The sequence below is a fragment of the Tursiops truncatus genome, chromosome 6, assembly GCF_011762595.2.
Source record: "Tursiops truncatus isolate mTurTru1 chromosome 6, mTurTru1.mat.Y, whole genome shotgun sequence".
Taxonomy (NCBI): Eukaryota; Metazoa; Chordata; class Mammalia; order Artiodactyla; family Delphinidae; genus Tursiops; species Tursiops truncatus.
Genome location: NC_047039.1, coordinates 11658567 through 11677094, shown reverse-complemented (window position 1 = coordinate 11677094; position 18528 = coordinate 11658567). Strand labels below are relative to the sequence as shown.

Here is an 18528-nt window from a genome sequence, read left to right as displayed (position 1 = left end):
TGATTATTTAAATCTCTCTGAGGACTCCAAAATTGACCTTTATATTAAAAGCTTTTCTTTTTTTGTGTGTGGTACGTGGGCCTCTCACTGTTGTAGCCTCTCCCGTTGCGGAGCACAGGCTCCGGACGCGCAGGCTCCCGACGCGCAGGCTCCCGACCTCGCAGTCTCCGGACGCGCAGGCTCCCGACGCGCAGGCTCCCGACGCGCAGGCTCGGCGGCCATGGCTCACAGGCGCAGCCGCTCCGCGGCATGTGGGATCTTCCCGGACCGGGGCACGAACCCGTGTGCGCTGCATCGGCAGGCGGACTTTCAACCACTGCGCCACCAGGGAAGCCCCTGAAAGCTTTTCTTAAAGTAAGAGAAATTGCTCCGCGAGCTGACTGCTGCCCGCTTACTTCTCTGTAATGGAATGGATCTTAAAGACCTAAGCTGAGGTTTCTAGAGAAAAAAGTCCTGTGCCCTGCACATTATAACAGCAAACCAGAAACGGCCCCAAAGCCTAAGCACTGGAAAATGGTAGACAAGGAAGCATCACCAGTAAACGTGACGTTCAGGAAGAGATTTCAGTGACATCAGAAAATATCTGTTACAATAAGTGCAAAAAAACTAACCCACCAGAGTGTACAACTGTTTATACAACATGGAAACTATGGAAAAACTATTTTTCAAGTATGGAAAAAAGCTACATGTTGAAAATGCCTGGAAGAAATATACCTAAATATCCCTCTGGCTGCACCAATTTACATTCCAGTCGGCGCTGTACAAAGGTTTCCCTTTCTCCACATCCTTGCCAACACATATTATTGCTTGTCTTTTTGATAATAGCCATTCTAACAGATATGAAGTGATATCTCACTATGGTTTTGATTGCATTTCCTGGAAGCTCTTTTAACCACGGTGTTTCACTTTATTTTTTTTTGGCCCATAAATTTTATTTTTTTTAAAAGACATAAAAAGAGAGTAAGCTACAATATGAGATATGTTTGTACCTGTGACCTCGTCAATGTGGGAGTGAACGTGACTTGTGAATATATAAGTCACAAGTATACTTGTGAGTATACCAGTGAATATACTTGAGAGTATATTTGTGAGTACACAGGTCACAAGTGTACAAGTTTACAGATGTGGGGAATTTCAAAGAGCACTGGTCTCTGAGTCAGACCCAGGTTAAAATCTCAATTCTAACACTTAGCGTTGGGTGACCTTGCTTAACCTGACTTAGTCAACTCAACTGAGACCTTAGTGTTAGTCTTAAAATAAGAAAACACCTCCCCTAGAAATTTTTGTGCTAGTTAGATTAGATGACGTGTAAGGTGGGTGGGTAACTGTGTTCCTGATACATCTTTTTATTAAAGTCTCATGCACATTCAGAGTGATTTTTGGGCATATTTCGTTCATCTAGTGTGACACTGACTCACACATTCTCCCTGTGACCACGGTCACGATTGTTCCCAGAAGCCATAAACAGGTTATAGCAAACCTAGCTGACCCCAGGAGGTCAGAGTCTGTGACTTTGACCTTATTAGCCTATGGAGTCTGTGAACTAACCATGAAGGTGTGAATTCAGACAGTGAGCCTCAAGGGCCTACCTTGCACCGGGCATTTCCAACTTGCTTGCTATCTGGTATAAAAACTCAGACATCCACAGATGCCATAGTTCAAAATGAAGGCAGTGCCATGAGAGGTACAGAGTTCTTAGTTGCTTCAAAGGAGGGAGAGATGAGGTCTGATCAGGGGGAATCAGGAACCAGAGGCAGACCCTGAGAAGACTGATAGGATGCTGATGAGGAGAGATGTGAAGGGAGGACTTTCCAGGTGAGCAAAGGCTGGGAGGTGGAAAGCAAGGAGAGTTCACAAAACACTGAGTATTCCAGCCTAGCCAGACAGGAGGGAAGGCATGAGAGGGAAGTGAGGAAGTTGGCTGGGCCTGCATCGTAGCACCACGCGAAGGTCAGGCTGAGCACGTACCTAATTTGATAGCAGTTGACTCTGAGTTGAGCTGGGGTGGAGATGTAGTAAAATAATTGTTGCTCACAATCAGCTGCGGTGATGGATCAAGGACATTGGCAAGAGGAAAGAGGCCACCGCTCCCAGTTTAAGATTTGAGAGTTTGGCAGCTGGAGGGGGCAACAGTGTGGAGAGATGGTGAAGCCTGGTGGAGACTGGAACGGAAGCAGACGAGACCTTCTTGAGCTAGGAGTTTGCAGGGTCACTGGCATGGAAGACGAAGATGAAGATGAAGAATCCAGGCTGCAGGGCCCAGCCGAGGACAGAGGAAGCCTGTGAGGCTGGTGTTGAAGCTGAGAGTGGATTAGGGGGTGAGGGCCCAGACATCTGTCAATACCTGCCTGAGGACAAGGTGGTGCGGGGGCCAGTGGCTGTGCTGAACTCCAGCAGTGGAGAGATTGTTGAATACCTGGGGTGAAACAGAGGGATGCAGATTCCTCCAGCATCATACAGGGGAGGCAGGGAGAGGGAGCTCCAGTCTCATCTGTGGTCCTCCAGAGCAGAGGCCGCGGAGGGTGTGCTTGCTGGAGACGGTGGTGCCTTGGCGATGGTGGTGCCTTGGCAACGGAGCCTGACGTGATCTGGAGGAACCAGGATGGTTCCCTGAGATCCAGATCTGACCTGTAGACAGTCATCGTGTGCTTCCTTTAATACCTTCTCACCCAGCCTCGTGGACGGTCTGCCTGGCACCACTGGACTGACTGAACCCTTGGAATGATTAAAGTGTCAGTTTCTTTCAAAAATGTTGACCCTAGAACTTGAGGTGCTCGCCATAAGCAATGCTCAGTGAACGTTTTCTGAGCACGAGAAACGAGTGACCAGCCAATACAGAAAGAGTATTTGAGAAGCAGAACTTCCTACTCATATCCTGTGTGCTGTTTCAGGAAATATTTATTGAATGTTTCCAGGAGCTTCTGGGGCAGTTCCCAGATTTGGGGTTGCTCTTTGCACCTCTGGGCTTCTCTGTACTCTCTGAAGCATCTTTCCTCATTTTTAATTTTACATATGGGTTTTAATTTGACAACTGATAACGGAAATGCATTCTTATTATGAATATATTCAAATGAACAGAATAATGTAGAACAGGAAAGGTCAGTGCCTCTTCACCTTTCCTTGTTCCTTTCCCCATCCCAGATATCATCTTAGTTGACACATAATTCATTTATCCAAAACCAAGGGTTTCGTTTGTTTGTTTTCATAGTTTTGGGGCAGTAAAATCCGACCTGTCTTCATGTGGTAGCAAGTCTGATCTGGACAAGCATGAGGCTTACCATTATCTATCCTACTACTGTAAATAATGACACATCTCACTGTAAACATATTAATGAGTTTGATGATGAAGGCTGCTGCAGGCTCTCCTGGAGAGGGTACTTAATGTGTGGTATATCCCCCATTTTACCTTAACAATCGGAAAGATTCTGACTTTTGAAACTCATGTAGTTCTGAGGTTTCTAATAAGGGATCGTCAGCCTGTCACTTATTTATATGAATTTACAGACACATTTACGCATAGATTGGTAGGTAGGTAGATTGGTAGACGGGTAGGTTAAAAAAAAACAATAGAATCACAGAACATATATTGTTCTAGGTTTTCATTTTTTTTACGTAATTTTAACTTTTATTTCATTCGACAGTTGGATATCTTTTGTGTCCATTTACATAGATCTACCTTGCTCTTTTTAACCACTCCTTAGTATTCCACAATACGGAAGTGCTGTAATTTATTTAACCATTTTTCCCTGTTGGTGGACATTTATTTATTTGTTAGTTGTCACTGTTACAAATAATGTCACTAATGTTTCTGTAGGGTAGTTTTCTAAAAGTGGAGTTGCCAAGTAAAAGTGTATGTATTTACATTTAAAATATTGACAGATCCTGCCAAGCTGTTCAAAAAATGCTGTACCTGTCCCGACATTGCATAAGAAGGCCAGCCCAGATCCTCCCTGCAGAGGAGATGGTTCTCTTAAACCCTTTTTTTTTAAAATAAATTTATTTCTTTATTTATTTTTGGCTGTGTTGGGTCTTAATTGCTGCACACAGGCTTTCTCTAGTTGCAGCGAGCGGGGCCTATTCTTCATTGCGGTGCAGAGGGTTCTCATTGCGGTGGCTTCTCTTGTTGCAGAGCATGGGCTCTAGGTGCAGTTGTGGCATGCGGGTTTCAGTAGTTGTGGCTTGCAGGCTCTGGAGTGCAGGCTTAGTAGTTGTGGCTCACCAGCTTAGCTGCACCACGGCATGTAGGATCTTCCCAGACCAGGGCTCAAACCCGTGTCCCCTGCATTGGCAGGTGGATTCTTAACCACTGCGCCACCGGGGAAGTCAGAACCCTTTTAAACTTTGGCCAGTCAGATGAAGGAAAAACATTACCTTGTATCAGTCTGCATTTTCCTCTCCACTGTTCATTGTTGTTGGCTATTTGTATTTTTTCCTTTGGTGTTTACCTGTTTATACCATTTGCCCATTTTTGTATTGGATTGTCACTTTCTTCTTGGTTTCTAGGAATTCGTGATTTCTACCATGATTTATGTTTTCCACTTACCATCTCTTCTGCTACTTCTTTTTTTCTCCCTTCTTTTTCCCATCTTTAGTTGGGTTGATCAAGTTCTTTTCTTCCAGCTTCCCTTGGGGAAACATCTTGTTTCTAGTCTTCTTACTGATACATTTTGTTTCTCGTTCTCCTTAAGATTACTTTTGTTTTTTTAATATGCATATATAGTAACTCCTACTATTAACATAATCTTTTCTGTCAGCAGACATGTTCATTGCTACCTGTGTTTTTCCTATCAATATAATGATGAATTTGTCTGGTGTTTGTCCTGGGTTCCTAGTACAGAGCTTCTAAAAACCCTTGGGATTTCCTGAGCGATCAGTGTGTCTTTGTTGTGCTAATGAGGTTACTCACCTGGTGGGAGGCTCTGCAGAGCTTCCTAATGCGGGCTGGTCACCAGAAAGGCCCATCTCTGTGATTAGAGGTTTGAGACTTTGTACCTGCCAGAGCTCTAGGGAGGGGAGAACCCTGGGGATTTAGTTCAGACATGTAGCCAATGAGTTAATCAATCATGCCTAATGAAGCCCCAGTAAAATCTCTGTACACTGAGGCTCAGTGGAGCTTCCTGGTTGGTGACCGCATCAATTTGCCAGGAGGATGATGTGCCCTGATTTCATGGCGAGAGGGCCCCGATGCCCTGTGCGCCCTCGCAGACCTTGCCTCCTGTGTATTCTTTAAAATAAAACTTAATAGTAAAACTTAAAAGTAAGTAACACTTTTCAGTGTTCTGTAAGTTGTTCTAGTGAATTATCGGAACTGGAGGGTTGTGGGAACCCCCAAATTTGTAGCCAGATGGTCAGAAGTATGGGTGGCCTGGAGAACCCCTGAGACTGCAGCTGGTGTCTGACGTGAGGGCAGGTCTGTGGAAGACTTGCCTTCAACCTGTGGGGTCTGTGCTAACTCTGGACAGGTAGTGTCAGGATTGAATCGCAGTACACCCATCTGCTATTGGCCAGTTGGGGTGGAAACAATAATAACATTTCTGCCCCACACTGCCACAGCCAGGTTACTTAACCATCCTTCCTTCCAGCCTCTCGTGCTCACTCTCACCAGAACTTTCCCCAGGCAGGTAGATTACTTTGCTTCCAGTTTTATCATGAGACAAATCTGCTGCTTCCAGCTCCTTTGCCTAATACAGTTGACCCTTGAACAACACAAGTTTGAACTGCGCAGGTCCACTAGTACATTGGTTTTTTTGTTTGTTTTCAGTAGTGAATACTACAGTACCACACTATCTGAGGTTGGTCAAATCCAAGGATTTTGAGGAACCACGTAGTCAGAGGGCCAACTATGGGTTATACAGGGATTTTTGCAGAGGGTCAGTGCCCTAAACCCCAGTGTTGTTCAAGGGTCAGCTGTACATTATTAGCTATGAATGTATGTATTCAGTAGGTGAAGATTCCCTTTGGGGAACAACGATTGAATTCTAGATACAATGGTTGAGTCTCAAGAGTTCAGGTGTGCAAAAATCACTAGTAACGATGATAGTAAACAGTGTAAGATTAAATTTCATATACAACTAATGTTTTCTGGATGATTGAGGAGGATACAAAATGTATGCAATATAATCTGATTTAAAATGATGGCTGGGAGGGAGAAAGAGGAGTATTGTTTAATGGGTTCAAAATTTTAGGTTGTAAAGATAGGAAGACGAAGAAGTTCTGGAGATGGATAGTGGTGATGGTTGCACAACAGGGTACTTAATGGCACTGATCTCTACACTTAAAAGTGGTTAAAATGGTCAGTTTTAGGTCCATCTTGTTTAATGTATCATTTAAAGCTTGAGTTTCCTTCTTTATTTTCATTTTGGTTGATCTGTCCATAGGTGAAAGTGGGGTGTTAAAGTCCCCTACTATGATTGTGTTACTGTCGATTTCCCCTTTTATGGCTGTTAGTATTTGCCTTATGTATTGAGGTGCTCCTATGTTGGGTGCATATATATTTGCAATTGTTATATCTTCTTCTAGGATTGATCCCTTGATCATTATGTAGTGTCCTTCTTTGTCTCTTGTAATAGTCTTTATTTTAAAGTCTATTTTGTCTGATATGAGAATTGCTACTCCAGCTTTCTTTTGATTTCCATTTGCATAGAATATCTTTTTCCATCCCCTCACTTTCGGTCTGTATGTGTCCCTAGGTCTGAAGTGGGTGTCTTGTAGACAGCACATATATGGGTCTTGATTTTGTGTCCATTCAGCCAGTCTATGTCTTTTGGTTGGAACATTTAAACCATTTACATTTAAGGTAGTTATCAACATGTATGTTCCTATTACCATTTTCTTAATTGTTTTGGATTTGTTATTGTAGGTCTTTTCCTTCTCTTGTGTTTCCTGCCTAGAGAAGTTCCTTTAGCCTTTGTTGTAAAGCTGGTTTGGTGGTACTGACTTCTCTTAGCTTTTGGTTGTCTGTAAAGCTTTTAATTTCTCTGTCGAATCTGAATGAGATCCTTTCTGGGTAGAGTAATCTTGGTTGTAGGTTTTTCCCTTTTATCACTTTCAATATGTCCTGCCACTCCCTTCTGGCTTGCAGAGTTTCTGCTGAAAGATCAGCTGTTAACCTTATGGGGATTCCCTTGTATGTTATTTGTTGCCTTTCCCTTGCTGCTTTTAATACTTTTTCTTTGTATTTAATTTTTGATAGTTTGATTAATATGTCTTGGTGTGTTTCTCCTTGGATTTATCCTGTATGGGACTCTCTGCACTTCCTGGACTTGGCTATTTCCTTTCCCATATTAGGGAAGTTTTCAACTATAATCTCTTCAAATATTTTCTCAGTCCCTTTTTTTTTCCTCCTCTTCTTCTGGGACCCCTATAATTCGAATGTTGGTGCGTTTAATATTGTCCCAGAGGTCTCTGAGACTGTCCTCAATTCTTTTCATTCTTTTTTCTTTATTCTGCTCTGTGGTAGTTATTTCCACAATTTTATCCTCCTGGTCACTTATCCGTTCTTCTGCCTCAGTTCTTCTGCTATTGATTCCTTCTAGAGAATTTTTAATTTTTTATTGTATCGTTCATCATTGTTTGCTCTTTAGTTCTTCTAGGTCCTTGTTAAACGTTTCTTGTATTTTCTCCATTCTATTTACAAGATGTTGGATCATCTTTCCTATCATTACTCTGAATTCTTTTTCAGGTAGATTGCCTCTTTCCTCTTCATTTATTTGGTCTGGTGGGTTTTTTTCTTGCTCCTTCATCTGCTGTGTGTTTTTCTGTCTTCTCATTTTGCTTAACTTACTGTATTTGGGGTCTCCTTTTCACAGGCTGCAGGTTCATAGTTCCCGTTGTTTTTGGTGTCTGTCCCCAGTGGCTAAGGTTGGTTCAGTGGATTGTGTAGGCTTCCTGGTGGAGGGGCCTGGTGCCTGTGTTCTGGTGGATGAAGCTGGATCTTGTCTTTCTGGTGAGCAGGACCATGTCCAGGTGTTTTTTGGGGGTGTGTTTTGGGGTGTCTGTGACCTTACGATTTTAGGCAGCCTATGTGCTAATGGGTGGGGTTGTGTTCCTGTCTTGCTAGTTGTGTGACATAGGGTGTCCAGCACTGTAGCTTGCTGGTCATTGAGTGGAGCTGGGTCTTAGCGTTGAGATGGAGATCTCTGGGAGAGCTTTCACTGTTTGATATTACATGGGCCAGGAGGTCTCTGGTGGAGCAATGTCCTGAACTAGGCTCTCCCACCTCAGAGGCTCAGGCCTGACACCCAGCGGGAGCACCAAGACCCTGTCAGCCACACGGCTCAAAAGAAAAGGGAGAAAGAAAAAAAAAAAAAGACAGACAGACAGAAGGAAAAATAAAATAAAGTTATTAAAAAAGAAAAAAGTATTAAAAAGAAAAAAGTATTAAAAAAATAGAAACAAGAGAGCAACCAAACCAAAAAAACAAATCCACCAGTGATAACAAGTGCTAAAAACTATACAAAAAAAAAAAAAAAATGGACAGGCAGAACCCTAGGACAAATGGTAAAAGCAAAGCTATACAGACAAAATCACACAAAGAAGTGTACCCATACACACTCACAAAAAGAGAAAAAGGAGGAAAAATATATATTTATAAAATTTTAAAAAAAGAAGAGAGCAACCAAATCAGTAAACAAATCTACCAATGATAATAAACTTTAAATACTAAACTAAGATAAGCATAAAACCAGAAACAAATTAGATGCAGAAAGCAAACCCCAAGTCTACAGTTGCTCCCAAAGTCCACCTCCTCGATTTGGGATGATTCGTTGTCTATTCATGTATTCCACAGACGCAGGGTACATCAAGTTGATTGTGGAGCTTTAATCCACTGCTTCTGAGGCTGCTGGGAGAGATTTCACTTTCTCTTCTTTGTTCTCACAGCTCCCGGGTCTCAGCTTTGGATTTGGCCCCGCCTCTGCGTGTACGTCACCTGAGGGCATCTGTTCTGCACCCAGACAGGACGGGGTTAAAGGAGCAGCTGATTCGGGGGCTCTGGCTCACTCAGGCCGGGGGGAGGGAGCGGTATGGATGCGGGGCGAGCCTGCGGCGGCACAGGCCTGTGTGATGTTGCCCCACCCTGAGGCGCGCCGTGCGTTCTCCCGGGGAAGTTGTCCCTGGATCCCGGGACCCTGGCAGTGGCGGGCTGCACAGGCTCCCAGGAGGGGCAGCGTGGATAGTGACCTGTGCTCGCACACAGGCTTCTTGGTGGCGGCAGCAGCAGCTTGAGCGTCTCATGCCCGTCTCTGGGGTCTGCGCTTTTAGCCGTGGCTTGCACGCGTCTCTGGAGCTCATTTAGGCCGTGCTCTGAATCCCCTCTCGTCACACACCCCGAAACAATGGTCTCTTGCCCCTTCGGCAGGTCCAGACTTTTCCCCGGACTCCCTCCCGGCCAGCCGTGGCGCACTAACCCCCTGCAGGCTGTGTTCACGCCGCCAACCCCAGTCCTCTCCCTGCGCTCCGACCGAAGCCCGAGCCTCAGCTTCCATCCCTGCCTGCCCCGGCGGGTGAGCAGACAAGCCTCTTGGGCTGGTGAGTGCCGGTCGGCCCTGATCATCTGTGCGGGAATCTCCCCGCTTTGCCCTCCGCGTGCCTGTTGCTGTGCTCTCCTCCGTGGCTCTGAAGTTTTCCCCCTCCACCACCCGCAGTCTCCGCCCGCGAAGGGGCTTCCTAGTGTGTGGAAACCTTTCCTCCTTCACAGCTCCCTCCCACTGGTGCGGGTCCTGTCCCTATTCTTTTGTCTCTGTTTTTTCTTTATCTTTTCCCTACCCAGGTACGTGGGGAGTTTCTTGCCTTTTGGGAGGTCTGAGGTCTTCTGCCAGCGTTCAGTAGGTGTTCTGTAGGAGTTGTTCCACGTGTAGATGTATTTCTGATGTATTTGTGGGGAGGAAGGTGATCTCCGCGTCTTACTCTTCCACCATCTTGAAGGTTCCCCGCTAATCTCTTTCAAGGGTTTTAATTTCTCTTAATTTTGTAGTTTTTAGTGTAGTGTAAGACGTAGTGTACACGTCTTTCATTAGATTTTTTTTGTTCGTTTGTTTTTTAATTTTAAGGTAAATGATATTTTAAAAAAATTTCATTTCCAATTGTTTGTTATCATTTCTTTTAAACCATCTCTTTCCTGTCCTCAAGATTTTTATTTTGATCTATCTTTAAGTTGACTAGAAGTCTTTCTTGAATTTTTTTTCCAGGAAAGCCGTGATAGCAAACAATTGTATTAGTTTTACCTGTCTGAAAGTGGTTTGTGTGGTTCTCAGCTTATGAATAATCAACGCTGTGGTCGGACCAGCCCTTGTGGTTCTTACTGTGACTGCAAGACGCCCTTCAGGAGTAGTCATCAGGGAAAAAAGTAAAGGTTTGTTACTTACAAGACCTGGAAATCACACAGCACTCCTAGGGCCACACAGTGAGGACGTGAGGAGAAAGAGAGTGAGCACATGGGCCCGAATTCTGCTTTTACTGGGGATCATGGTGGGGGCCACTGTGGTTTTGTGGGCTCACTCTTTATTGGCGAATTTAAAACCAGAGCAGGAATTTAAAGCATGGGAAGAGAAAAAACCAAATGACCCAACTGGTCAGTTATTGAAATCAACCAAGATCTCTAAAACAAAGGACCTCACTGGACATAAAGTAAGTTGTCTGTGGATGGATTTGGGGCGTATTGTTTCTTGTTATCTTTTTATCTCAGTGTCTCCTGAGTATTACTCCACAATCTTCTTACATTTAAAGTTGCAGAATAGAAGGCTGTTATCAGTTTGAATTGTTTTTCTTTTGTGTATAATCTGTTTTTCTACACAAAATGTTGTCTGTTATACTTTCTTATCCCAGGAATTTGAAACATTTCCCTACCCTATACCTGCTGTGGTTCTTTTTTCATTAATTTAGCCTCGTGTTTGGCGAACACTTTTGATTTGAGAGCTCAGATTTTTCTTCAGCCCAGAGACATCTTCTCCCCTTATTCCTTTGACTATCGCTTCTCTGATCTTTCCTTCTGTGATTTTTCTTGTTTATTGAAGGAACTTGGCCTCCATAGGTCTTATCTTTTTGCACATTAATTTTAATTGCTTCATCATTTTACTCTTTGTTCTTGGAAAATTTGGTGGGTCTTCTGATTCACTAATTTCATTTTCTGTAATAGCCATTTCACTGTTCACTGCTTTTATTAACCTTAAAATTTGAAAGTCATGCTTTCCAATGGCAACAACTTACCTCAAATTGCTTCTTTTTAAAAAATACTGCCTGCTTTTGTCCTATAGAGTCATTGACATCTCCTTCCTCTAGAGCTGTATTCTTCCTTCACTTCCCTTCTTTTATCAGCCCCTAATCTTCAGGCAGAAAAAACAATTTTCCCTTTGCTTTTCCATCTCACTCACCCACTGTGTAATAGTTATTTGTTTATATGTTGCCTCCCTTGTTCTCCTGTGAGCTCCCTAAGAATAGATCCAAATTTTTCCATCTTTATATCACGGCATCTGGCACAATGCCTTGATGCCTTCGGTCCTCAGTGCAAGACTGTTGAGTTGAACTGTATGTTGCTCTTTGAAATTGGACGGCAGCTGGGGAAGGGCACGAGGGATCTTTTCGAGGCGATGGAAATGCTCTAAAACTGCAATGTGGTGATATTTGCACACCTCTGTAAAATTACTACAAGTCATTGAATCGTACACTGAGAACATGTGAATTGGCTGTTATGTAAGCATAATTTAACAATGCTGTTTTTTTAAAAAAGACAACTGATGGCAAAGATGTGCCAAAGCCACTGCTGATGCTGGAAAATGGAGCAAGGGTACAGATAGTAGGGATATATATATATATTTTTTTTTGTTTTGTTTTTGTTTTTGTTTTGTTTTGTTTTTTGCGGTACGCGGGCCTCTCACTGTTGTGGCCTCTCCCGTTGTGGAGCACAGGCTCCGGACGCGCAGGCTCAGCGGCCATGGCTCACAGGCCCAGCCGCTTCGCGGCATGTGGGATCTTCCCGGACCGGGGCACGAACCCGTGTCCCCTGCATCGGCAGGCGGACTCTCAACCACTGCGCCACCAGGGAAGCCCGGGATATATATTTTTTTAATGTTTTGTCTAAAGTTGATTATTGTTACCTGCAAGAGGGTTAGTCAGGTAAAAGGTTGTTGACGGTTATCAGATACGAAACTCCCAGATATTTGTTCTCTTAACATGGGAATGGTAAATACTTTTAACTGGGTTGCCGATTCCAGTCCATTGTAAATATTTGCCTGGGACACTGGACTAAGAAGGATCATAAATCAGTGTCTGGATGCAGTGGTATAGGCTGTGGCGATGGGTTATTAAAGTCGGCCAGGGATTCAGGGTTGTGCGTGCGTGCCAGGTACGTGCCATCCATTATATGGCTGGTGTCACCCAGCCAGCCATGCTGGGGTAGCTCAGCCACCACTGGGTGTGGGAAATGATCAAGAAAGTGGAATGGGACCTTATGTTTTGTAATGTAGGGAAGCGAGAAGGCAATGAGCTGCTCTCTCTATGTCTGCTACTCCTCAGGACCACATATAAGAGATGGATGTGAATTGAGGCGTATTAATCACCTAGGGTTACCAGAACGAAGGACCACAGACTGGGTGGCTTCAACAACAGTTCCGGAGGCTAGAAGTCCAAAATCAAGGTGTCTGTCCCCTACCTGCCGTTGTGATGAAGTCATCTGAACGTTCCTGATGCTTCTTTGTGTCTTGCAGTGGCTTTCTGAATGGAGCTTTCGTGAAAGGAGGCCCAGATGGTTCCAGCGCCCGCATGATGAAGGGAGAGATCACATTTTCCCAGGTGTGGCGACCCCTCATAGACCCCCTTGAGAAGGTGTTCTGTAACTACACACCCATCTCCCCTGCTGACCGTAAGCTCCGTGAGGGCAGGGCCATGTCTGCCTCACCCGTTTACCCCTTAATAACGCTTAACTCACAAGACTGGGCTGGAGACATTTCAGATTGTCTATTGTCTCTTTGATCCAAGCAGAGGGCCACACCCCAGTGATTAGGAAATTTCCAAGCCCTTGAAGATCTATGCCAGGGAATTACAGCAGCCAGAGTAGCTTTTTTTTTTTTTCCCCCTTAAGCTGTGGTTAAATACACATCACATAAAATTTACCACCTTGATCATTTTTAAGTATACAATTCGGTAGTGTTAAGTATATTCACGCCGGGTAACCAACACCACCGTCCATCTCCAGAGCTCTTTTCATCTTGCAAAACGGAAACTCTATACCCATTAAACAACGCTGCCCATTCCTCCTTTCCCCAACCCCTGGCAACCACTACTGAACTTTCTGCCTCTATTTAGCTACTATACATTTCTTATGTAACTGGAATCATGCAATATTTGTCCTCTAGTGACTGACTTATTTTGCTTAGCATGATGTCTTCAAGGTTCATCCATATTGTAGCATGTGTCACAATTGCCTTCTTTCTTAAGGATGAATGAGATTCCATTGTGTGGATAGACTACGTTCTGTTTATCCATTCATCTATCAATGGACATTTAGGTTACTTCCTCCTTTTGGTCACCTTGTCTAATGCTGCTAGGAACATGGGTGTACAAATATAAGTTTGAAATCTTGCTTTCAGTTTTTCTGGATATATATCCAGAAGTGGGATTGCTGGATCATAGGGTAGTTTTCCATTTTTAATTTTTTGAGGAACCACCATAGTGTTTTCCATAGCGGTTGCACCACTTTACATTTTCCTCCCAACAGTGCACAAGGTTTCCAGTGTTTCCACATCCTTGCCAACCTGTTATTTTCTGTTTTCTTGATAGTAGTCGTCCTTAGAGTACTTATTATCAGACAAGGGCTACTGGGTCAGGGGAAGTTTTGTTAATTACCAACTATAAGATGGGTGGACTTTGGAATCTGATGCCGGGCTTTGGAGCATAGCTCCCACTTACAGACGCGTGAGCACAGCAAGTCACAGAACCTCTCAGAGTCTCAGTTTTGCCACCTGTAAAATGAGATCGATAAGATGCTCCGTCTCCTAGGTTGTTATGAAGCTTGAAAAGTGCTTAGCACAGTGCCTGGCACGTAATCAGTGCTCAATAGATAGTAGTTATTGTTGTTACTACAACCTCGATTTTTTAAAATTGAAGTATAGTTGGAGATTATTTTTAAATAAAGTAATCAGGATCTAAAACCACTTGAATTCTCAATTAGTGCCTCGGAGAAGAAAGGCTATTGAGAATCTACTCTATGAGCACACAGATAAAGCAGTCTGGTTTTTTTTTTTAATTTATGAATTACAGCCACCTATCAGTCTAACAGAGAACTTGGGGCCCATCATAATAGAAAGCAAAGCCCACCTTTCCAGTGAAGACAAGTGTGGTCTTAGCGTGGGGAGTGTAGTGAATTGTGGTCATTTTAAAACTCTCTGTCTTTCACACACACACACACACACACACGCACACACACACACATATTTTGGCAACTCGTGAATGAAAACTGTAATGATACCATTGGGGATAAACATTACTGAAGCGTGAATCAATTAAAAAAAAGCTGCAGTAATATTGTTGGAAGGTAAGGAAAGGGAGAAGTGGTATGAATTTCATTCATTTACATGTGACTATACAGTTTTCCCAACACCATTTATTGAAGAGACTGTTCTTTCCTCATCGTGTACTCTTGGCTCCTTTGTCATAAATTAATTGACACGTGGGGTTTTTTTCTGGGCTCTCTATCATTCTGCTATTGATGGGTATTTGGGTAATTTTTAGTTCGGGACTATTATATACGAGACAAGAGTGCTACTATGATAGTGTATAAATATACCACAATCCAGTCTGCTATTAATGGGTGTATTCGTTTGCTAGGGCTACCATAACAAAATACCACAGACTGGGTGGCTTAAACAACAAAATTTATTTTCTCATAGCTCTGGAGGCTAGAAGCCCAAGACCAAGGTGTTGGCAGGGTTGGTTTCTTCTGAGGCCTCTCTCCTTGGCTTCTAGGTGGCCGACTTCTCCCTGTGTCCTCACATTCTTTCTTCTGTGTGTGTCTGTGTCCTAATCGCCTGTTCTTATAAGGACACCAGTCAGGTTGGATTAGGGCCCCCCGACGTCATTTTTGTCGTGGTCCCAATGCAGGTTGGAAAAGAATTTCCAGACACAAAGGCAGAATGTAAAGATTATAGAATTTATTAGAGGGAGGGGTGGCTGCCTGAACAGTGGGCCGGCTGACTTCCTAGTAGTCTGGGAGAGTCGAGCCCAAACATGTGCTATTGATCAGTTTTTATAGCCAGAAAACAAAGGAACGGTCTGAGGTGAAAATTTCATTTACGGATTGGTCGAGGCACATATACCTTCCTTCTATAGGGTGGAGTGGGACAGGCAAGATGCCTTTCCTTATTTGGGCCAGGTCCTGTTGCCCAGGTGGGCGTTGCCCAGGTGGGCTCAGGGAATTTCGTAACCATCACAACACGGTAAGGGGAGCGAGTAAGAGTCCTGTTGGGGGTGTAACGCTGCAACTTTTACAGGCAGGGTCGTCCTTTGTCCTTGAAGCACCATTGTCCTTGGAGAACCACAATTTTACCTTAATGATCTCTTTAAAGACCCTCTTTCCAAAGGACAATCACATTCTGAGGTCCTGGGGGTTAGGACTTCAACATGAATTTGTAGGGGACCCAGTTCAGCCCTAACAGGGGGATTTGAGTAGTTTCTAGTTTGCAGTTCTTAGGAAAAGTACTGCTATGAACATTTTTGTACATGTCTTTTGGTGAACATATGTGGACATTTCCACTGGGTATGTGTCCAGGAGTGGAATTGCTGGATCACAGGGAATGCATGTGTTCAGATTTAGTAAATGCTGCCCAAAGCTTTTCCAAGTGGTTTCACCAATTGACAATCCCTCATCAATTCACTTTCACAGTGGATGCCATTCATGGAAGAAAACTGCAGGAAATGTTCTGAGGACTCTGGAATCTGCCTCCCTGAGAATTTCTCTATAAATCAGATCTTTGGCAAGGCGCTTGCAGCAAGGAAGGTCAACGACCCCATGCTTAAGGCAGCTCTCACTCTCAAAAAGAAGGGTAAGGATCTGAGACTGGCCATTCTCTGACCCAACCACACGAGAACCCTTGGGAGGGTCAGGTCAAAATACATCTAAATGTGCATTGAATTCAATGACAGGCACATTTATACTCATATGTATTAGTAATTCCTTCACTTGATTTTCCTTGAATAGACATTTATTTAGTGGCAGAGCCCAGCTCTTCGTCACAGGCATGTTTGAGGTCATCCTCCCCACGTATCAGTAGCCTTACCTGGTTGTGTCTGAGACATATTTCCCACTCATATTACATGGAAAGGGTCTGGCCATTGACTTATCCTTGTCTCGTTTCCAGCACCTCCCGGTTCTTGTCCTGTGTGGTTAGGCAGGGGATAATGCTGTCTCTGTTTACATTCCTCTGGTTTTGAAATGGGAGCACCATCTCTGCCAAGGCAGGTGTTTTGAAGCGTGGTCCAGCAGAGTTTGCAGTAACGTAGACTGAGAGGAGGGTTGGAGTGGCAGTCCAAAGGTGGGATTCTGGGCCGGCCTCAGCTCTGCCTGCACTCTGTGGCTCTGGGCAGCTTAAAATGTGTCTGAGCTTCCATTTTCCCGTTGGTAAAAGTGGGGTGGTAAGATCTGCCCTGCCTGCCCCAAAGGTGTGAGGATCGAATGGGCTGATGAATGTCAAAACTCTGATCCAATGAGCTGACGAATATCACAACTTCTTGCTCTACGATTGCAAGAAATGAAGGGATGTAGTGTTTCCATCTGAAAGCCCTTGGTGCACACCGTTAGAGGCTCTAGCGTCTGCGCCGGGAGGGGCTTATGGGTAACGATGGTGCTTTTCTAACTTGTCAGTTTAGAAGCCAGACATCAGGAGATTGATGTAAGTGAGCAGAACCCCGCCTGGCCCCGTCTTGGGGGCCCCCTGTGGGATACCCGGAGCTTCTCAGAGCAAAGTTCTATAGCTGGTCTATTCACTGGTACCTTCTCACTCAGGATTTACAACCTGCATCCTCACCAACATCTGGCTGGATGACAGCACCCAGAGAGGCAGCCTGGCCCAGATGATGTGTGAGCTCAGGCCGCACTTCGATTTCCTGATTGAGTCATGCAGGATCGGAATGGCCAAGCCTGACCCTCAGATCTACAAGTTCGTGCTGGACGTCTTGAAGGCCAGCCCCAATGAGGTACCTAGACACTGCCTTTCAGTCGAAAAGAATGTTCTAGAGATATTGCAATCAAGAAAAATTGAGGAGGCGTGAAGAGATGGGGGACACCTGGGACCTGGCAGGGTGGTCCTATGTCCAGTGGCAGGTGCCACTTCTCCCAGGCCAGGACTTCTGAAGGGCTTTTACCCACCACTTCAACCTAGAAAGTTCTACCGGAGGTGGGCATCTGGCTCCTCTCCGTGGCTCTTACAGGACCTTGGTTAAAACAGGTATTGTCAAAAGCTGCTAGACCAGCTGCCTCAGTTTACCTAAAAGAAACATAGACCCTGGGAGACTTTCCCAAGACACAGGCTGGTCAGGGTCACCCCACCAAAGGCTGGGCAGGAATGGGCTCCAATACTGCAGAACTCTCCTTGTAGGGGTATCCCTGCACCCCTAAATTCTGTCTTCATGCCGTCTCTAGATTATCTAGTCTAAAATGTTGTTTTTGTTGTGTTTCCCTACTCCAATCTCCAAAAAGGCCTTTGGACCAAGATGAAATTCCTTGCTCTGGCATTTCTGACCCTTTCTTGTTAACCCTGCTTCACCCACAAGCTGATCAGAGGGAAATCCTTACCTGTTCAATCCCAGAACTCTTCCCTTCTCCTCTCAAACTTTGCTTCTGCTCTTCTCAGACCCCTGATTAAGCATTATAACAGTGCTCTGAATTTTAGTATGCATATAAATAAATGTCTTTTCATTGATGGCTTTTAGGTTGGATGAGCTGCTTAGACAACCAGGCCTGCCCTAATCCAAGATTATAAATAACTGCCCCATGCTTTCTTCTACAACTTTAAGGATTTTCTTTTTTTTTTTAAGGATCATTTCTTTTGACATTTAAATCTTTGATCTATTCAGAATTTATTTGGGGAATAAGTGAAGGAAGGACCCACTTTTTCCCCCAAACTGTTGAAATAATTTAATAATCTTTTAAATAATCTTTTTCCTCACCAATTGGGCATGACACTTTTATTAGAAACTAAAATTTGGATATGAATCTATTCCTCGACTCTCTGTTTTATTATCTGACTTTATTATAGTTCTTTTCCAGACATTTTTTGGGGGGTCTATTCATACATTTTCCTAGATGAATTTTAATGTCATCCTGATAAGTTTATATTCTTCTTTAATCTTTTTACAGTTTCAGAATTCAGTGAACATGTATATCCATCTGTGTGTTTATGTTTATGGAATTAAATGTTTTTAATTTTAAGAGTAAAGAGTTACATGGAGAGAAGAAAATAATTCTTAATCTCTAATCAATCAATCTTATTGTGAGATTATTAATTCTTAATCTCAACCGCTGTTCTCACTTTAACGTGT

General features: G+C 43.8%; 1 protein-coding gene across 9 annotated transcripts in view; it reads left to right on the top strand.

Annotated features, from left to right (window-relative positions):
- The window catches only part of EPHX2 (epoxide hydrolase 2), a 66553-nt gene that overhangs the window by 560 nt on the left and 47465 nt on the right, over positions 1-18528 (top strand). For all 9 annotated transcript variants that reach the window (XR_012332380.1, XR_012332381.1, XR_012332382.1 and 6 more), the window contains exons 2-4: positions 12702-12786; positions 15875-16034; positions 16994-17184. Coding sequence is in view for 6 of the 9 variants with exons in the window: in XM_073805814.1 (XP_073661915.1) it covers positions 12702-12786; positions 15875-16034; positions 16994-17184 (436 nt within the window). In the remaining 3 variants the exon portion in view is untranslated. The remainder of the gene's footprint in view (positions 1-12701; positions 12787-15874; positions 16035-16993; positions 17185-18528) is intronic.